This window comes from Lissotriton vulgaris, chromosome 6, assembly GCF_964263255.1.
Source record: "Lissotriton vulgaris chromosome 6, aLisVul1.2, whole genome shotgun sequence".
Classification (NCBI taxonomy): Eukaryota; Metazoa; Chordata; class Amphibia; order Caudata; family Salamandridae; genus Lissotriton; species Lissotriton vulgaris.
In genome coordinates this window covers 442,370,373-442,389,808 of record NC_141694.1, presented here as the reverse complement: position 1 = coordinate 442,389,808, position 19,436 = coordinate 442,370,373, and the positions used below count along the sequence as shown (strand labels likewise).

The window sequence follows — 19,436 nt, the reverse complement described above, 5'->3', positions numbered from 1 at the left end:
AATAGTTCTACTATAAGCAGATTAAAGTGCCAAAAAAAAAATACAAATTTGGAGAAAAAAAATTATTCATAGGAAAAAGTTCTGAAGTTAGTCCCATGTTTTGAAAGATTGGAGGCCAAATTTTGAGTTTCTCAGCACACTGTGTGCCAAAATCAAAAGTCAGTGTTAGGGCTTGGAGAAAACATGAAATTTTCTATTTCTGTAGACAAAAAGTCATCTACCGTTGTAGGTGAAAGTTGGAATACCTCGTTTAGAAGATTAAAAGCAAATAGATGTGAACTATCGCCTCAGCATTGGACGCATCAGCAATGTTCGTAATGGATGTTACTTGCGTGGCTGTTGTTTCCTCTCATACCTCAGCAGCAGTAATTTACACCTGTGAGATCTCAATGAAGGTCGTCATCAGGATTGGTAGCCGCTGGGGACAACACAGAGCATGAGCTGTTACAGGCTCCATCAGAGTATCGACATCCGTAGGCATGACTCATGGGAGTGTTAGACAGATGTCTATCACGTATTCTTCACCACAAAGCAGGCAGTGTAGAACAGGTAAGGTGCAATCTTGCCAGATTGGTCTGAATGACAGAAAACATGTGGCATTTAATTCTCGTAGATGAGAAAAACCCAAAATTTCGACGATACTCTCACAAATCTTCAATTCCAGTAGAGCTCTCTCCATGGTGAATTGGGTGTCACTGGTGATTTGGTTTGCCATATCGTAGCAGTAGGAGCAAAAACAGGATCCCTGGATTGAGTGCTAAAAGGAGCGGCAGTCCGCCAACCACAGAGTGCACAAAGTTTGGAAATATTCAGAGGACTGCTTGAAAAGGTGCTAACAGTCCTGCACACATGTTTTTAAATACATGTACAATAACACTCGTATCAGACATGTTTAAGATACGTCCCAGCATTTCTGAGAAATGTATAGGGCAGTTTGTATTCAAAAGGGCATGTATCTCAGCAGAAATCCTTGCGACTTGTAGATCATAGGTTTTTTTGGCTGATGTCAGTGGCACTGTTTGTTGCAAAAGAATGGCTTTCATTCCTTAGAGTATCAATTCATATAGAAGAGATGTTCTGTGAAGGCTACAGAGATGACTCCCTGACTGTCTCTATTTGTGAAAACAAGACTTGCATACAGCAAATGACCCTGGATGTTACCGTTACTAGATATGGGATACCTGGTAACATGCAACAGCAGCTGTGATCATTCAACATGAGGTAACTTTCATTTGAAAGTTGCCCAAAAATTGGATTAATCACTGCAGCTGGTGAGCCTTGCAGGTGACAGGATAAGTTTGTAGTGGAACCATCACAGGCCCCGTATAAGTTAATACCCTGACAAAGGAGAGAACTGCTTAGTGCGTTTTCAAAGTTAGTACCGCTAAGAAACACTTCACACCCCCCACTCCAACATCTGTGTTTGTATGGTACATTCCAGGATCTCTTGATGTATTATTTATCCAAACTTTCATATTTGCCTGCTGGTATATATTTTAGGCAATATTGAAAATGGAAAATTGTAACAGGCAGAGTAATTTTACCATGTATGATCCACTCAGTAGCTGGTTTTTCTGCCACTGTGAATGGTAATTTTTCCAGTTTTTCAATGCTCAGCACCGTATAGTCTGCTTCCCTTTGTGCCAATTTGATCTGTTTATCAGTGAGATTGAATTCTGAAAACAGTGACGTAGTGTTGATTAAACGCCAAGGCACATAGCCTGCACACAAGTTTTGTAGCGTCCAGCCTAATAGCATGATAGAATGTAATTGAGACTGACTATTTTACAACATGACCAGGTCGTGTTCCATGATGTCTATGGCAGAAGACACAATGCTGTCCAATGAATATATCCTGGATGACAGAGTTGTTAACCCATTGTCTACTACAGAGAGTTTTCTCTAGCTTAATACTATCAATTTCTCGTATTCGTTCTGCAGTTTCTGCTTGGGTAATCGTCCATACTTTGTTATATGCAGCATAGATACAGGCATATATGAAACGTTTTTGACGCGGTTTTCTAGGTCCTAGCAAGATAACCCTAAGGTCTGCGCCTTCTTTAAGTAAAGATAAGTGTTGTTTTACATCCTGTACTGTAGCTTTCGGTAGCCAATCAAGGCACAGTTTCCCTACACTGTATGTTATTGTCACCCCAGGATGCTGTCTTTGAACATAGTGTGGGTCTGGCCTATTGATAGTGTAACCTGTGTTATGTTCAGGAATCGATCTTGACAGTTGTTTGTGTATGTGGGCCAGAGCAACCATCTGTTCCAATCTGATCTGTTGTGAAGCAAAATAGTATGTATGTCGACCTCCCCCTATGTAATGTTATTTCTTGCAGGTGCAGGTATGGACGGAGTATTCATGTCTTTGTTCCTAGCTAATCCAAGGCAAGACATTTGTTGGACAGTGTCATTCAAAAACACAATTTTCTCAGGGACTATTAAGGCTCTAAACAAAGCTTCTACCCCCTGCACTTGCCAATCTTTTGAACCCCAGACAGATCTTGTCTCAATGTTGACTTTCCAAAAGTCAAAACCCTGTCTATACAGTTGGGCAATAAAGGCTGCAGAATAAATTTGTTTCGTATTAGTTAACATGTTTTTCATTCCTGTTTTGTACACATTTTTAAAGTAAAATATCTCAGCATTGGATACATTGTACCCTGAAAAATATAGAAACTTCATTGCAAAAGTTTTTGAGCTACCCTTTGGGGGTGTCAGACAATGTTCCCATTGGTTATACATAAATACATTTCTTGGTAACACAGAATTGTGCAAGAAATGATGATCATAATGTTGTAATAATACATTTGTTCATAGTCCGATGAACCCTCTAAATATTCATGATTTGTGAATACTGCAGACATCTCTAGATCAGACATCACATTATTAAAAGTCCTAAAGTGCCAATCATCAGAAAAGGTACTAGAGGTAATAAAGTCCCTTAATGACATTTTAAATAAGTGTGGAATCTTCAAAAGCTCTGATGGGCTACAAATGTCATATTCTGTTTTGTCCCAGCCTATACCATCTTGTATAAGAACGGCTGTGATGTTTACTGCTGACAAGTCTCTTTGTTCCAGATGGGATGATTTGTGTGGCTGGAGAATTAAGTTCACTCTTTTACTTGCTGTGTCCATTTGAATATATTTTCCAATTATCAGCATATCCAGAGTTATTACCAGAGCTAACCAAAGTAGAAAGAAAAATATGCCCAAAATGATCCATAGTTCAATCCATGGTGAAACCAGATCAGTCTTTTTCAGGTGATGAAAAAAGTCTGTTGCTTGTTCTTTGAAAGGTCTTTGTGCTGGCGTTGTTGCAGGTTCGCTGAGATCCTCAGAAAACGTATCAAAGTTAATGAAATAGCCAGAGGCAGTCCTGTCAATGGTTGGAATGCCATCAGAATTTGTTGAAATCACTGGAACCACTTTTTCACTTGTTACTTCATTGTAGACAGGTGTATCAGGATGAACTGTTATTTGGGTTTCAAGAGGTACAAGTTCCATAGTTTTGTTGCTTAGTCCTTCATTTCTCACTGTAGAATCTCCAAAGGTGATGAGTCTCTCAGTTTGAACCTCTTGGATTGTAGCTAGAGGAGTGCGTCTGCTACATTGTCGGAGTCCACTTGGCCTACTGCTTAGTATCGGCCACATAGTTTGGTTTGATCAGGTCGATGGACACAAATCTTTTCTCCTTTTTACCAGCAAGGGGCGGCAAAAGTACTGTTCTTGGTCCGTGGATTGCTAGGACTGGCACTGGTTGTCTGTAAGAAGGTCCGAATTCCTTCTTGTCCGCGATCCTTTCACTGACTAGATCCCCAAGCTTTGGGAACTACAATTATGTAATCACATAGAGAATTTCAACCTCCTAGACAAACACCAATCCGGCTTTCAGCACGGTCATAGCACAGAATCTGCTCTCACCCACATATTGGATGACATACTAAAAATGCTAGACCACAACAAAGCCTTCCTATTGATACTTTTTGACTTATCCTCCCCTTTCGATACTGTCAAGCGCGACAACCTACTGTCCCTACTGGAACGAAGGATGGGCCTTACGGGACTAGTATTACAATGGCTCTCCTCCTTCATTAACAACAGAACACAAAGAATCAAGATGAATCATTCACTTTCTCAACCCTCCCTGGTCACCATAGGGGTCCCACAGGACTCAGCACTCTCTCTCATTCTCTTTAATCTATTCATGCAGCCCCTGGCAAACGCATTGAACTCTGAAAAAATCCAATATCACATTTATGCTGACGACACCCAACTGTATATGAAAATCTCCTCTCTCTCAACGCTATTCTACAGAACACTCAAAGTTGGCTCACTGACAATCACCTTATGCTTAACACCAAAAAAACTGAATTCCTTCTCATCTCCCCACCCAAACACACCCCCAAGATAGACCTTTGGTTAAACATCTAACTTCCTATGACTGTGCTCCCCACATCATTGACTCCGCTAAATCCTTGAAGTCATCATAGACAAACACCTGACCATGCAAGCGCAATTCACTAATGCCACCAAGGGAGCCAATCACCAGTTGAGTTTACTAAGGAAACCTAAACACTTCCTCTCTCAGACCGACTTAAAAATGGCGGTACAAGCCCTGGTGTTATCAAGATTGGATTCCAGAAGCACCACTCTATGCAGTCTCCCCAAATAAAAGTTGGCCCTGCAGAGGGCTTTGCTCAATGCTGCGGCCAGACTGGTCTCAGGGATTAAAAGAAACAACCCCATCTCTCCAACCCTGAAAGCTCTCAATTGGTTGCCTTACGAGGCAAGAATACATCTAAAGGTTGCCAAGATGACCCAAAAAGCCCTGCATAACAATACCCCCTCTTTCTTTGCTTTAAAGTTAGAATGGTCAGGAGGATGTAGACAATTGAGAAGTCCGAGGTCACTACTACTGAAACTACAATCCTTCCATAAAAAGAGAACTGGTTGCAGAGCTTTTTCAGGGATCGCACCGAAGATTTGGAACTCCCTTCCTCTATTGGTACGTGGAATATCATCCTTTAACTCCTTAAAACAAGAAGCAAAAACTCTTCTACTGAACAAATGTACATCCTAAGGCTTTAAATCGATGTTGATTATTAGTTACCTATGCTATCCTGATATTTCTATCTACCTCTTTTGGATTGTATGGATATTACTGAATGTATATATTCTACCTCAACCTCCTAATGTCTAATACCTGTGTATTATGAAGTACTCTGATGTCCTTGTGGTTCATTCTTTGCTGTCTTCGTGTTACCTATGCTATACATATCATACTATATACCTCTTTTGTACCAAATGTTTGTATACCACATCAGTCATCTAATGCTTAATAATTGTGTATTGTAAAGCGCTCTGATACCCTCGTGGGTCACGTTCCAGCTATATAAAATGTTATATAAATAAATAACTTCTATTTGAGCAGCATTAAGAAGCAGTGCCCTCTTGCTCCATGCGTGATCATCTACGTGCTGATTTTACAGCAAGGGACAAACACCCAGAGCTAAAAATCAGTGCGAACGGCGCAAAATCATGCACTCCACCGCACGTGGAACTCTACGTAGCTTGGTGGAGTTCTTTGTCACTTTTCAGAGTTCCACATAGTGGAATTCAAGAAATCTGCCCTGGCCTAATTATTTAAATTCGAGACACTGTGTCATAGTGGAAAATGATAGCCAATCCAGCTATCCTGCTGTATGGTATCGGTGTTTGATGATGATAAACTGACAATATGTTGTTCAATGCTAAAACCCAATAAAGAAAGTTAGACAGGAAAAATAACACACAGCCTTCTTCTAAAGTTTAAAGAAGTAAAAGCCATAGAAGTAGTCAGTTTACCAACATATTTGAGGTTTCCCAAAAAAAGTTAAAAATTAAAAAAAATCTCAATAAGTTTAAGGCTACAAATAACTAAAAACTGATTGCCTTCCTAAAACACCACATAAAACCATAAACAACTGGGATTGTTGGTCCATGGTGAAAATGGATAGAGCTGAGCCAGAGGCCAGGCCCCATGCCAAACTCTTGCTGCTCACTGGCATATTCTTTGTACAACAGGAATGGATGCCTTGGATGCCCACTGTGAGTTGGGCGCAGAGCCTTGGCAGCTGCCTGGATGTGCAGGGGACCCTATTTCACATGGCGTAAGGATGTATTGATGCATTGCTTGGTTGTAGGCACGGTCCTGCAGGCAGCTGAGGCTGGGAATGATTGGAGGCTATGCACAGGGGTAGCCTCTGGGTGAAATTTAGACTCAGGTCGCAAGAGGTTCCACACTGCACCCAATGACCACTGTGCATGGCTAAAGCCCAAATATATTAAATTGACTGAAAAAGTTCAAAGTAAGTTATGCTTCTGGATTAATTTCAACTAACCCGGGAAATGTGCAAGTTATAGTTGGCGGCACAAAACATAACTCACTCTAGACCCTTATGCTGCATACAACATTACACATGACATCAATGATGACATCACTTATGACATTAAAACTGACACCACTAGTAACATCAAAATATTTACCAAAATACATTTTGAAACACAAAGACACAACGATAGAGACAGATTGAGTTAGACGCAGGGCCTAAGTGCAGCGAAGGCCACTTGGTCAGCTCCCGCTGCACACAACAGAAGGTTGTGCATAGCAGGATTTGCAGCCTATGTAGTTTTGGGTACAGGGCTTTGACAGAGGCCGGCACCTGCAGTCAAACCCTACTGTGCCCAAATTAAGGCCATGTGCAGCGGGGTTGGCCAACCCTGATACGTTGGCACCGGTTGTGGCCAGACTCCAAGCCTTGAGGGCAAACCCCACTGTGCATAGCCAAAGGCAGTGCGCATGAGAGGCTACTCACTTTGTAAATGTGGTGTTTCCCCTTAATATGTATATACATATTCTCACTGCCACGTTTGCACAATGTCAGTTCAATCATTTCAAAATAACAGGCAAGCCCAGATTCCATTGCAGTGAAAGGGTTAATGCATGACGTAGGACACGGTGTCTCACTCACCCCTAGAATTATGCTACTCGAAAAGACTGCAAAGCTGCCAAAAGGGGACTACTGGATAGTTTAAAAGACATACAAATATACACATACTTCAGTGTTTAGAGTAGTTAGCACCTAGTTCACGAAATATACCCATACCTACAGTTAAGTGTCATAGTCATAGTCAAAATACTTTTCTCGGTTTTACAAATAGCAAACCATAAAAGCGAAAATTCTTCAATAAAAAGGACAATTATATGATTAAAAATATGTACGTTAAACTTGTGCAAGTAATAAAACAGTTCCTTCATATATTAATACAAAACAAGTTCAAAAGCTTGCATCCCATAAGTGCAAACATAAGTCTAAAATGTAGTTGATACCATGACTACGGTATAAGGTTCCCTTATTTTGGGAGACTTTTTCTCAGTCTCAATGAATTTTTTAAAAACCGAACCACAAATAAACTGCTTTCTGGGCTCAACATTTGCAGGAAGCAAAGAGCCGGACGAACCTGGGTTAAATTCATTTTTTTAAAAAGAGGTTTTAAAAAGAGTCTACAGGGAACATCATAATAATCGCAAAAGAACATAAAGTGCATTAGGTCCTGTGGAGATGAAACATCGCAGCCACAGGGCGGCAAGACCTGCCCTTTATGACTTCCATTTGGGAAAGCAAGTAGAAGATGGTAAAGGTTAAACCTGAATCTGGTTAACAGAAACCACTCATGAGATGAAATAGGCCATGTTAGATAAGGTTCCAGCGAGAGGGGCGGTTTTAAGTAACATGAAGTTACGAACACTAGGTTTAACCAGTTCTGCTCCTTCTCTGTTAAATTTTTGACATAGGGAAAAGGTTTTATTAACATAGGCCACATCCTCGATGGTAATCATTTCAGGGTTTAAAAAGAGATCCAGTCGTCCAAGGTCGTTAAAGCAGTATTTTAAATATTTTAGCCAGGGAATTTTAAGCATGTTATCCAAAGACAGTTAAGTGACAATTCGAAGAATCAGCTACACACTGAACATCTGTTTAGCTGACCCCGATCTTCGCAGTGTTTTATGAACAGCATTTACGATCCTTGCATGGTTAGTTTTATATATCTAGGATTGAAAGTCAAGTGAACATAAAGTGCATACTAAACACTTTACTATGTAAAGTGAGCTGAACGAGGAACACAATTTCAAATATGATTCTTATCAGCACATCATGCATTTGTATCACAAAAAAAATAGTTTGGTTTCTTCTGGAATAATGAATACAAGATGTGTGAGGAAATGCTCAATTGTTGAATAATTAGGTGGCAATTCTATTGTGTGCTTATTTCGAGAGAGCCTGAGGTGGAGTCCCTTAGTGATACTCCTTTTGATGAGCTGGAGAGGTCTGGTGCCTCGGGAGTAACTACCCCACATACTTAGTGGATGTACTGCTCTCGGATCGGACCTTGCATTCACGGAAATGCAAAGGAGAGTTTAGCCGCTCATTCCATGAGCAATCTTAGGTCCCACCACACATAAATGATGAAAGCGTACGAGGACCAGTCATTTGGGCACTGCATAATAATAAGCTTTCACAGCCACAGAATGAGTGATTGGCTTGAAAAAGGGATGCCACAACCTACCCTAACATATATTAAAATGCAACCAACACACTAATTATGTAATCCAGTCGACACAATAAAATGCATGATTATGAATCTATCCAGTAAGCTTTTTAAAATGAAATAACCAATTAAATATTTTTTTTAAATCTGCAAATGTAAATATGATGCAACTCTCTTTTTCATGTTGACTTACAAGCATTTAAGAAACACAACAAGATGATGGATGAAGTGCTGAAACGTTACGACCATTGACCCCAGTCAAGAGACCTGGGTTTAATCTGTCATTCTTTTGCTCACTTTGCCACCCAAGTTTGGACCTAGCCATATGCAAATCAGTCTTGACTCTGCTCCTCATGGGAACAGCCCAGCCCAAATTGCCAGGCTAGGTCCTCTCTGAACAGAAACAAGCATTCTGGGACAGGTTTCAGAGTACCCCACCCTCATCGACGTGGCCAGCTTAAATTCAGTGGCACAGCGAGCAAGTGACCCAATTCTGGGCATACCCTTGGCCACTTAGGGTGAATATAACAAACACAACAAGATGATGGATGGAGTGCTGAAACGTTTCAACCACTCACCCCAGTGTAGAGATTTGGATTTAATCAATTGTTCTTTTGCTCTATATGCCAAACCAGCCATATGCAAATCAGTCTTGACCCTGCTCCTCATGGGAACAGTCCAGCCTGAACTGCCAGGCTAGGTCCTCCCTGGACCAGAATCAAGCATCCTTGGACCAGTTTCAGGGTATCAACCCCCTCATCAGCCAGGCTAGCTATAATCCAGTGGCCCAGCGATCCAGGGACCCATGTCTGGTCATACTCTTAGTCACTTGGGTGAACATAGCAAACACAACAAGATGATGGATGCAATAAATGTTTATTGTCCTAACCAATTTTAAAAAATCCAAAAATCTGCAAATGTAAATATGATGCAACTCTCTTTTTAATGTTGGCTTACATACATTTAACACATGACTTTGGGGCGACATTTCACCCCATCCAGTCGCACAGCTTACTTGTGCCAATCTCGGCAATTAATTCAAAAACGTACTCCATTTTCATCTTTCTACTCGTTCATTTTACTCATTGTTCTTGGTTATAATATGCTTTAATTCCACAGGCGGAGTGATCATGCAATTTTCTAAATTTCTAGTGCTCCCACTGTGCCCATCCGGACCTCTTGGAAAGAACACGACATAAGCATTTCTTCATTCAGGGCAGTATTTATTTCGTCAAAACCCAATGCATTTCGTGCTCAAAAGCACTTCTTCAGGGGTCACTACAATCAATAAAAACAATCTCCAATTAATACAATCACTATTGTTGCTCTGTTTTTTATATTCAGATTATGCACGAAACGATCATTTTGTTTAAATAAACGAAACCATTTCTTTCTACCAAACCATCAACAGCTTACTTCTTAAACTAACATACATTTAAGACATTGGCTATTCTGTCTCCACAGGGGTCGTGGGGTTGCAGTTCCCCCACATCCAACAGTCCGAGCTGCTCCTGCACCCAGAGGAACACCAGTGTCACGTGGATCCATGCCAGCACTTCCTATCACAAGGGCTGTTGCAACATCTCGAGCAAGAGGAACTACAGCAACTACGGGCTACAGGCCACCCCCTCCACTCCCACTAGAGACCTATGATGAATATGTAAGTGCATTCTGTGCAAATAGAATGCGATCTTTAAAAAAAAATTAATAATGAAACAGGTGATCGGATCAAGCAGGTAACATAACTGTTAAAGTGTTAACTAGCTTCAAAAATAGGACAATTGCTAATCATTATATTGTCAGAGGTAATTAGTTAGCATACTCTGAGTTACTCAGGTAACTTTATGTGCATTTCCATTGGCTTCCAAGCTCTGATTGCCAAGGATAAATGATACAGTAGAGTGGAAAGCACGCATTGAAAAAAATAAGTGCTATAGGTGACTATTGCATTTCTAAATTCTCCATGCATAAGAAGATGAGGAGATTATAGGAATGTGCCGAGTGTCACTGGTGTAGCGGGCCAATATCGATCAGGGCCAATGCATAGCGTGGCACGTGGCACACTGTGTACTCCACACTTAGTATCAGCTTGGGAGATGAAGCACTTGCGGTTCCTCTCCTTTTATTAACCCAGTTGGCCAAGCCTGGGACACGGATGAAATGGTACATCGATATCCAGTTGATATCCGGGTACGTCACCGGACAACAGGACCGCTGACCTATTACAACTGGGTGCATGTCGGATTTCAGTAAAGCTTTGAATTACCTGACATCACTACCTTGTTTTCCATCAAGTCTTGGAGGTGTTGGAGGGCAGTTTTGAACCATGATATATATAGGCTGGTCTCTGGGGTAAAACCTATTATTGTGACACATCTATCTATCTATCTTTCTATCTATCTTTCTATCTATCTATCTATCTATCTATCTATCTATCTATCTATCTATCTATCTATCTATCTATCTATCTATCTATCTATCTATCTATCTATCTATCTAGCTATCTATCTATCTATCTATCTATCTGTCTATCTATCTATCTATCTATCTATCTATCTATCTATCTATCTATCTATCTATCTATCTATCTATCTATCTATCATACTCATATGATGCACCCACTTAATATGGTGCGTGGTTTATATTTCTGAGAATACTAGCAAAAGGGCTCCTTGAATTGCGGAATTGTGGGGGAAGGTACTTAATAGATGCGTTAAAGAGCACTTTATCATTTTTTATGTTTCTTTCCAGGCTTTCTTTCTATAGTGAATGATTTCCATTTGTTTGACCTAAAATGACGGAAACATTTTTATTGCTTGCTAGATTGTTTAGTTTCTATTTAACAGACAAGATAAGAGACAAGTCATCTTTCGGCCCGGACATGCATTCAATTTCTTGGCGTTATTGCATTGAAACATTGATCTCTTGAAATACAAGTTAGAATATCATTGTTCTGGATTCAAATACAGGATGAAATCATCTTTGTATACAAGTTTCATTAATCCAACCAATATATATATATTTTTTAAATAATATTAATTTTCCCATGAGCATTTCTAAATATGCACTATGTAGTTGTGGCACACGCACCCCCAAAATGCATAGCTTTCTCTCACAAACGTACCTCTCATTTTGTCCTTAAAAACCTGATTTACCTTTCCCCCCTACATAATTCATGTGAGTGTTCATCAGTAAATCCCTGTTTACTAGGTCATATGCTTCGACCAAGATAAGCAATCTACCATTAGTGTATCTCCAATTCCTACCCACTGACTCATCAAAAAACAACCAAATGCTCATTTGCAAAGTCATTCACAGAATGGTGGAATGTTTGAACCAACATAGCCTATTGAAAAACAGGGTCAATTATTGTGGATCTGTTTTTCCACAAAATAAATTGCTCAAGCCTTCTGCTCCCCTAAATATATCATAATCATGTTTCTCTTCCATTTTTAAAATAGACGATCAACTTACATGCACATTAATTTTAAACCCTTATCATTAACACATTTACCCCTAATTTATGTACCAGGTTTCTTCCCTTGAATCACAAAATACAATGTTAAAAATGTTAGCTTTTTCTATTCTATCTTTATCGCTGTTCTATCATGCTTGTTTTTCACCAACCCTTTGTCCTTTCTTTATTTTGATGCTCATGACCACATCTTCCCTTCTGCCTTGCTCTGTAAGAACTCACCGTACTTAAAGTGTGATTTATTTTTTCGGTGCCCCATAACTAACATCAATCAAATTCCATTGTTACACTTTTTCGTTGGTTCAAGAGTTCCCTTGCCTAATTTCTTTCTAAAAGAATGTAAAAATGCTACCAGACAAGTGTTTGCGTTTTAAATTCCATGCAAATTAGGGTTGTACCTCTTTCTTTGTAATTGCTGGAATTATAAAGCAGAATCCTTTCAACCTCAACCTTGTATATTAAACCTGGGGAGACCTGATGATATAATTCATTGGGATTTTTAGAAATCCTTTCACACTGGCCTTTATCAACACAATATCTTTAAAATATATTGGTGCCTACTGCTGGATTAAGCTAGGCCACGCAAGACAAAGTAGACTCTGGGTATTGGACAATTATTTTTCATAACATCATTCATGTAATCATTTAGCGCTTGATATTATATCAATTCACTTATTATACATGAGAAATTGGGTTACTGATTGACTGGATTGTAAACCCTGGTGAAGCAGCAACTACAATCCCTATCAGGTTAAGACACAAGCAAACCCCAAATTAACCTGTACTGAGCCTTCTGGTAGCTTGCCACAGAGCAGTCAAGTTTAATTTAAAAGAAATATGTAAAGTATTTGTGCAAGACTTCAAACAGTAGAACACTGAAAACACCACAGAAAAAGGATCTCACACCATGTTAGAAAAATTTAGCAGAATTAAATAAATAAAACAAGACAAAAGAGAAAAAATCCAATCAGTAGAACTGGAGGGATACATTTTTAAGGAATTTAGTGAAAACAGCAGATCACTGACACAATATCGAACACAACAATGTAAAGATACAGAAATATTGTGTTAAAAATATCGATTACAAAAATGCTGATTCTCTATACTTATGGTAAGTACAAAAATATGGGAAACAAATATAGTTTCACAATAATATTGTTTAAAAAAACTTACAAATATATATAAATATTTTAATATATAACATCAATATAATGTACATTAAATAAATGTCAATAAAATGTTATATTATATATATATCAATATATACTTATATAAACACACACCTATATGTGTGTGTATGTTTAAATATCCATATTACCTACTGGCAGTCGCCAGTAGGTAATTATAGTTAGGACCTAGTTTCCATAGGAAATCTGCAACATTCTATTTGGAATAACTTTGGTGCCGGTCGACGAATCTTTGCGAAATTCTCCAAGAAGATGGGGCGCTCCGCTCCTATCCTGAAAGTTTCGGGGTGATTTGTCAAGTGGGGTCTGAGAAAAAAGGGGGTCCCAAAACGGGTTTTCCCTCTGCAATGTTCCATAGGGACCTTCAGACACGGGTACAGCATGAACTGCTGAATGGAATTACACCAAATTTGGCAAAAAGGTAGAGTTTGGTACGCTTTTTTTTAAATGGTGTAAATCCGTTCAGTAGTTCCTCAATAGTAAAATCAAAGATATAGCTATAGACCAAGTATGGGACGCGTATGGTATGCGTACCCTCCCGAGCACAAGCTTTATGCTAATTAGCTGTCAACACTCCAAACCAGGAAGTGTTGTCAGCCATCTTGTGAAAACAGAGAAAGAAATGTGAAAAACGCAAAAAGGGGGCAGGGTAGATACACCCTGACCCCTTAGGCCTGCTTAGGGGGTCCCACAAGGCCCCAAAAACATTTTTTTTTTAAAACAAATCACGGGACACGCGTAGGGTTAGCATACCCTGCCGATCCAAAAAAAAAACAAAGTGCGGCTCCCGCACTTTAATGTAATTTAGCCCCCAAGGGGACCAAATCCCAGGGGATTTATACAAATAAAGTGTGGGGGGACCAATCCCCCACACTGCCCAGGGACTAACACCCCCGGGGGCAAATTACGTATTATAGTGGGGGCTTATGGCCCCCCGCAGCCCCAGGACCTCGACACCCCGGGGCTTAACTGTATAATGATGGGGGGACTCTGAGGCCCCCCGAGCCCAGGGGTCCACCACCCCCCGGAGCTTTAATACGAAGTATGCAGGGGGCTCAAAGCCCCCCCGCAGCCCCAGGGACCGCCACCCCTTGGGGCTTCTTTTTAAAATAAAAAATAGAAACCTGTTGGGGGGGCTCAAGCCCCCCCACACGCCCCAGGGACTGCCACCTCCCCGGGCACTACATATTTAAATGTGGGGGTCCGTGATGGACCCCCCAGCCCCGGGGACCACCACCCCCTGGGGCTTTTCACTGCTAGGAGGGGCTACACCCAGGGCCGGCTCCTGCAGTGTCCCGGGGTGCGAGGTGTAATGAGGCCATGCCCCTTTTTACACCTCTCTGCAACGCAGCCCCCTGAGACATACTGGAGGTTCCTGGTGGGCTAGTGTGCCCCCAGGGACCCCCAGTATTCAAGGGGATTTAGTTCCCCCTCTGGAAACACACCAGGGGGCTGCATTGCAGAGAGGTGTAATGAGGCCACATCCCTTTTAGGACCTCTCTGCTAGCAGCCCCCTGGCGCATACTGGAGGTTCCTGGTGGGCTAGTTGGCCCCCAGGGACCTCCAGTATGAAAGCGAACTTAATCCCCCAACTTAGAACGTGCTACAGGCGCGTTTTCACAGTAGTGAAGGTAGGGCGCAGGGCTTGAGGTGATATGTGTGCAAACATGCCCTGTGGCGGGTTTTAAGTTGGGGAACTAATTCCTCTTCAATCCAAAGATTCCCTAGGGGCCAATTAGCCCAACAGGTACCTCCAGTAGGTGCCACGGAGCTGTGTTGCAGATTGTTGTAAAAAGGGGGCGTGGCCTCTGAGCACCTCTCTGCAATGCAGCTCCCTGGCGCATACTGGAGGTACCTGGTGGGCTAGTTGGTCCACAGGGGACCTCAGATTTGAAGAGGAATTCATTCCCCAATTTAAAACGCGCCACAGGGCGTGTTTGCACACACGTCACATCAGGTCCTGCCCCCTTCCTTCACTATTGAGCAAAATATTCCACTAAAATCAGCTGAACTACGAATTCCGATTTACTCACCTCTTATCACGAGAGACGTCAGCGCTGCATCTTTGAGCCCAGTACAGACCCTGAAAAGTAAATTTAAGCATACTTACAAGTAACTTGTATTTCCTTCCATAGGAATCTATTGTGTGGTTTTCACCAGCAAAGTTTGTAAGTGTCTATTTTTGAAACGTACAAATATTTCTCTAAAATCAGTCGAACTACGAATTCCGATTTGCTCACCTGTTATCAGGAGAGACCTCAGTGCTGCATCTTTCAGCCCACTACTGATCCTGAAAAATAATTCTAAGCATACTTACAGTAACTTGAATTTCCTTCCATAGGCTAACTTTGACTGGTTTCACTTGGAAATTCTTCTAAGTGTGGAGTTTTGGAACTTTAAAAAATTCCTCTAAAATCAGCCGAACTACGAATTCCGATTTACTCACCTATTATTAGGAGAAACCTCAGTGCTGCATCTTTCAGCCTACTACTGATCCTGAAAAGTAATTCTAACCATACTTTGCTGGACATTTCACTCATACAAAACCATTGAAATTCCCCGTTATAGTTAGTTCAGCTAACTATAACTTGCGCGCCCGCAATGCACTTTTTAAGACGTCACATATTACATCACTCATGACATGGTCAGTGACATCACTCATGCCATCACGGATGACATCTCAAATGACATCTCTGATGACATCACAGATGACATCATCCTTTTGAAAGAGTGGCAGACCTCCTCTCACCCTAATATAACATTTGATACACACATTCAAAACCAGAAACTAAAATTTTCAAAAAAATGAAGACACCAATACCAGTTACAACAACCTATTCAGTAATTCCAACATCTACATACACATACACTCATTTGTACTAGTGCAGGTGACAGGTTCTGGTAGTGAATTAGAGCCATTTTCGTTTTTCACTATTGTAAGGCTATCTTGCCCCATAGGCTATCATGGGGAATGCTGGCTACAGTGCCTACCAGCATATCTTGCCATAGGAGCAATATAGGACATACAAGTCTGGCATCCCTGAACTCAGAATTTAATAACACATCTTTTAGGAAAGGTTGTTTTTAAATCCTGTGTTTGAGAACAGTACTTTTAGAAAGTAGCTGTTCTCTTGTCTGAACTTTCTGTGTGTCTTGGCTGGTTTGTGAATTGACTGCCTGGTTTGTGAGTGACAGGGCTGGGGGATTCCAGGAGACAGAATGATTCTACCCAGGGGTGAATAGAGAGATCTGCATCTAGATGGGAGGGAGGAGTTGCACCTGGGACCTGAATAGGACTTTGCCTGCCCCCACAGTGCTGGCTCCACCCCATGTGGTGTGTCTGATGTCTCTGCCCTGCACTGTGAAAGGAGAGAAGGAATCATGTTAACAAAGTGTTCCAGGGCTGTGCTTTCCCTCCACAATGCTGGCTCCACCTCCTGCTGGGCGGCTGACGACCCTGCCCCTCTCTCTGAAAGGAAAGGAGAGGCCAGGAAACCAGGAAAAAAAATTGCTCAAGGAACACCCAGAACTGATCCAGACTGGGCTCAGAGCCCTCCTGCACAAAGGGAACAAAGACTTTCAGGGGTATAAGTACAGGACCCCTGTCTACAGAAAATTTGATCTTCCTGGAGCCAAGAAGGAACCTCTGCCAAGGAGAAAGCTGGAAGACTGAAGAAGGAAGACTGTCCTGCTCTGTGATGCTGGACTGACCTGCAATTGCTTTGCTGCCAAGGAGAGGGGAAGGACTTTGCTTTGTGCTGTGTCCTCTTGCTTGAAGGAATCTCCAAGGGCCTGTTGTGAGCTGGCTCCCTGTTTTGAAGTCCTGGGAACAAAAGGACTTCACCCCCAGCTTCCCTGAGCTCTACTGAGAGAGCTCTGTCCTTCTAGAGTGCTTGGGCCAGTTGTGGTGCCTCAGGAAGTTGTACCTGTGCTGGGAAGCTGGAAACCAAGATTTGAGAGACTTTGCAACAGAAAAGTTATCGCATTGCTCGCTTGCGGAGCACATCCCAGACAGTGCGAGGAAATTCCCACCGCTACGAAGGAAGAGATTGTCGCAGCGCCTGTTGCCGCTGCCCGAGACGTCGCATCCTTCGTTTGCGGAAAGATCACCATAGCTGCGAGCATCGTCGCAGAGCCTGTCATCGCTGGGTGAGATCGCCGCACCGCCTGCTTGGGGCTCGCATCACGTAGCTGCAGACATCGTTGCAGAGCCATCGCATCGAGAAGCTGCGAGAGGAAGATCGCCTCTGGATCACGCATCATTGCCCAGGAGATCGTCGCAGCCCCTACAGATCATCGCATAGTGCCTTTGCGAGACCAAACTTCCTATGGAACCTATGCACTGGAATCCATACAAGTCATCGCCTTCCTCCCCATAAAGCCCGGATTCGTCGCAACACGCCCGCTGCTGCAGCAGGACTATCGCCAATGCCTCCCCATGGTCTCAGCAGCAACGCATCGCTTGTTTTCCACAACATCAGGATCTGCGTTGGAACTTTGTCGCACTTAAAGGTACTGTTGGCTAAACATAACGCAACTGTGAACTTTTCAGTCAACTGTGGATTATTTAATCGCAACTTTAGGAACTCTTTCGCAACCATATTCTTCAACTGTGTATGTTGGATTTTTATTGTTTTGATCTAGACTAAATACCTTTATTTTTCTAAACTGTTGTGGAGTCAGTTTGTGGTGTTTTCACTGTGTTACAGTGAGTGTTGCTACAAATACTTTGCACATTGCCTTTGATAAGCCTGACTGCTCGTGCCAAGCTACCAAGGGGGTGAGCAGGGCTTATCTAAAGAGTGTATCCTCCTTACCCTGACTAGAAGCAAGAGTCCCTATTTGGACAGTGGTACCTACCTCTGCCAACTAGAGACCACAGTTCTAACAGTACACATACTTACTCTCTTAAACAATAACTTACAGAAACACATACTTATTTATACAGGAACTCTTCCAATCTCTCACTCTAACATATACTCACTTATACACATCAATACTCACTTATACTAATTTAAAACATATGTAGTTACTCATAAAGATTCTATTGAGACAATCATTCACTCACTAACACACCCATACACACACTCATCCACCCATACAGTCCTCCACACATGCTGCCTTCAAAACACATACAGTGAGTCAGTCATTCATGCATCTGCGCGCTAAGTAATACCCCCACCAAACCATACAGACACTCATTCTGAAACTCAAAAAACCAACTAATAACCCATATAGACACTCATGTAGCTACTCACCAACCCATGCAGCCACTTATACACAAAGTGAGACACTGATACAGATATTTACATATTTAAACATTACTCTCTAATACATGTATTCACTAAGATACACTTAATAAGTCAGTTTTACAATAAATTTTACAAAAAATCTACTTAGACACTTATTTACCCATTTATTCTTCCATCCACCTTTAGATATACATACATTAAAAAAAATTCAGAAAGACACACATTCACTGGATGATGTCATCCGTGATGTCTTCAGTGATGTCATTTGAGATGTCATCAGTGATGTCATGAGTGATGTCACTGACCATGTCATGAGTGATGTAATATGTGACGTCATCAGCAGTGCATTGCGGGCGCGCGAGTTATAGTTACCTGAACTGACTATAATCAATGGTTTTGTATGAGTGAAATGTCCAGCTAACTATTACATGTGTGAAACATATGGTTTTTTCAGTGAATATATAATAGGTGACTAATATTTAAAATATATATTTTACATTCAATTAAATATTTTGCTTTATTTTTTATTCATTACTATAAAAAAGAAGATATATAGGCATTAGTGATGTCACTGACCATGCGATGTGTGATCTAATATGTGAGGTCATAAGCAGTGCTTTGTGGGGGTGTAAGTTGTAGTTATCTCAGGTAACCTAAACTGCAGAATTTCTTTGTTTATTTACAAGTGAAATGTGAGCCTAACTATAACATCCATTCAACCTTTGTTTTTTTCAGAGAATTTTGAAGGCTTTTGAAGATTGTATTTTCCAACTATAGCGTCATTGTAATCTTTGGTTTTTTAAGTACATTTCGAAGGTTTTTCGGACTCTATACTATAACATCCCTTTAACCTGTGTTTTTTTAACTAGTAATCATGTTTGCAGAGTGGTGGAGAAAGGGGGTGTGGCCCCTAACCAGCTTTTGA

The 19,436-nt window shown here is 41.3% G+C and overlaps 1 protein-coding gene across 1 annotated transcript in view; it reads left to right on the top strand.

Moving 5' to 3' along the window:
• Positions 1-19,436, top strand: part of KHDRBS2 (KH RNA binding domain containing, signal transduction associated 2) — a 1,060,381-nt gene that overhangs the window by 635,380 nt on the left and 405,565 nt on the right. Inside the window, exon 6 of the mRNA XM_086925219.1 lies at positions 10,062-10,257. Coding sequence (XP_086781345.1) covers positions 10,062-10,257 — 196 coding nt within the window. The remainder of the gene's footprint in view (positions 1-10,061; positions 10,258-19,436) is intronic.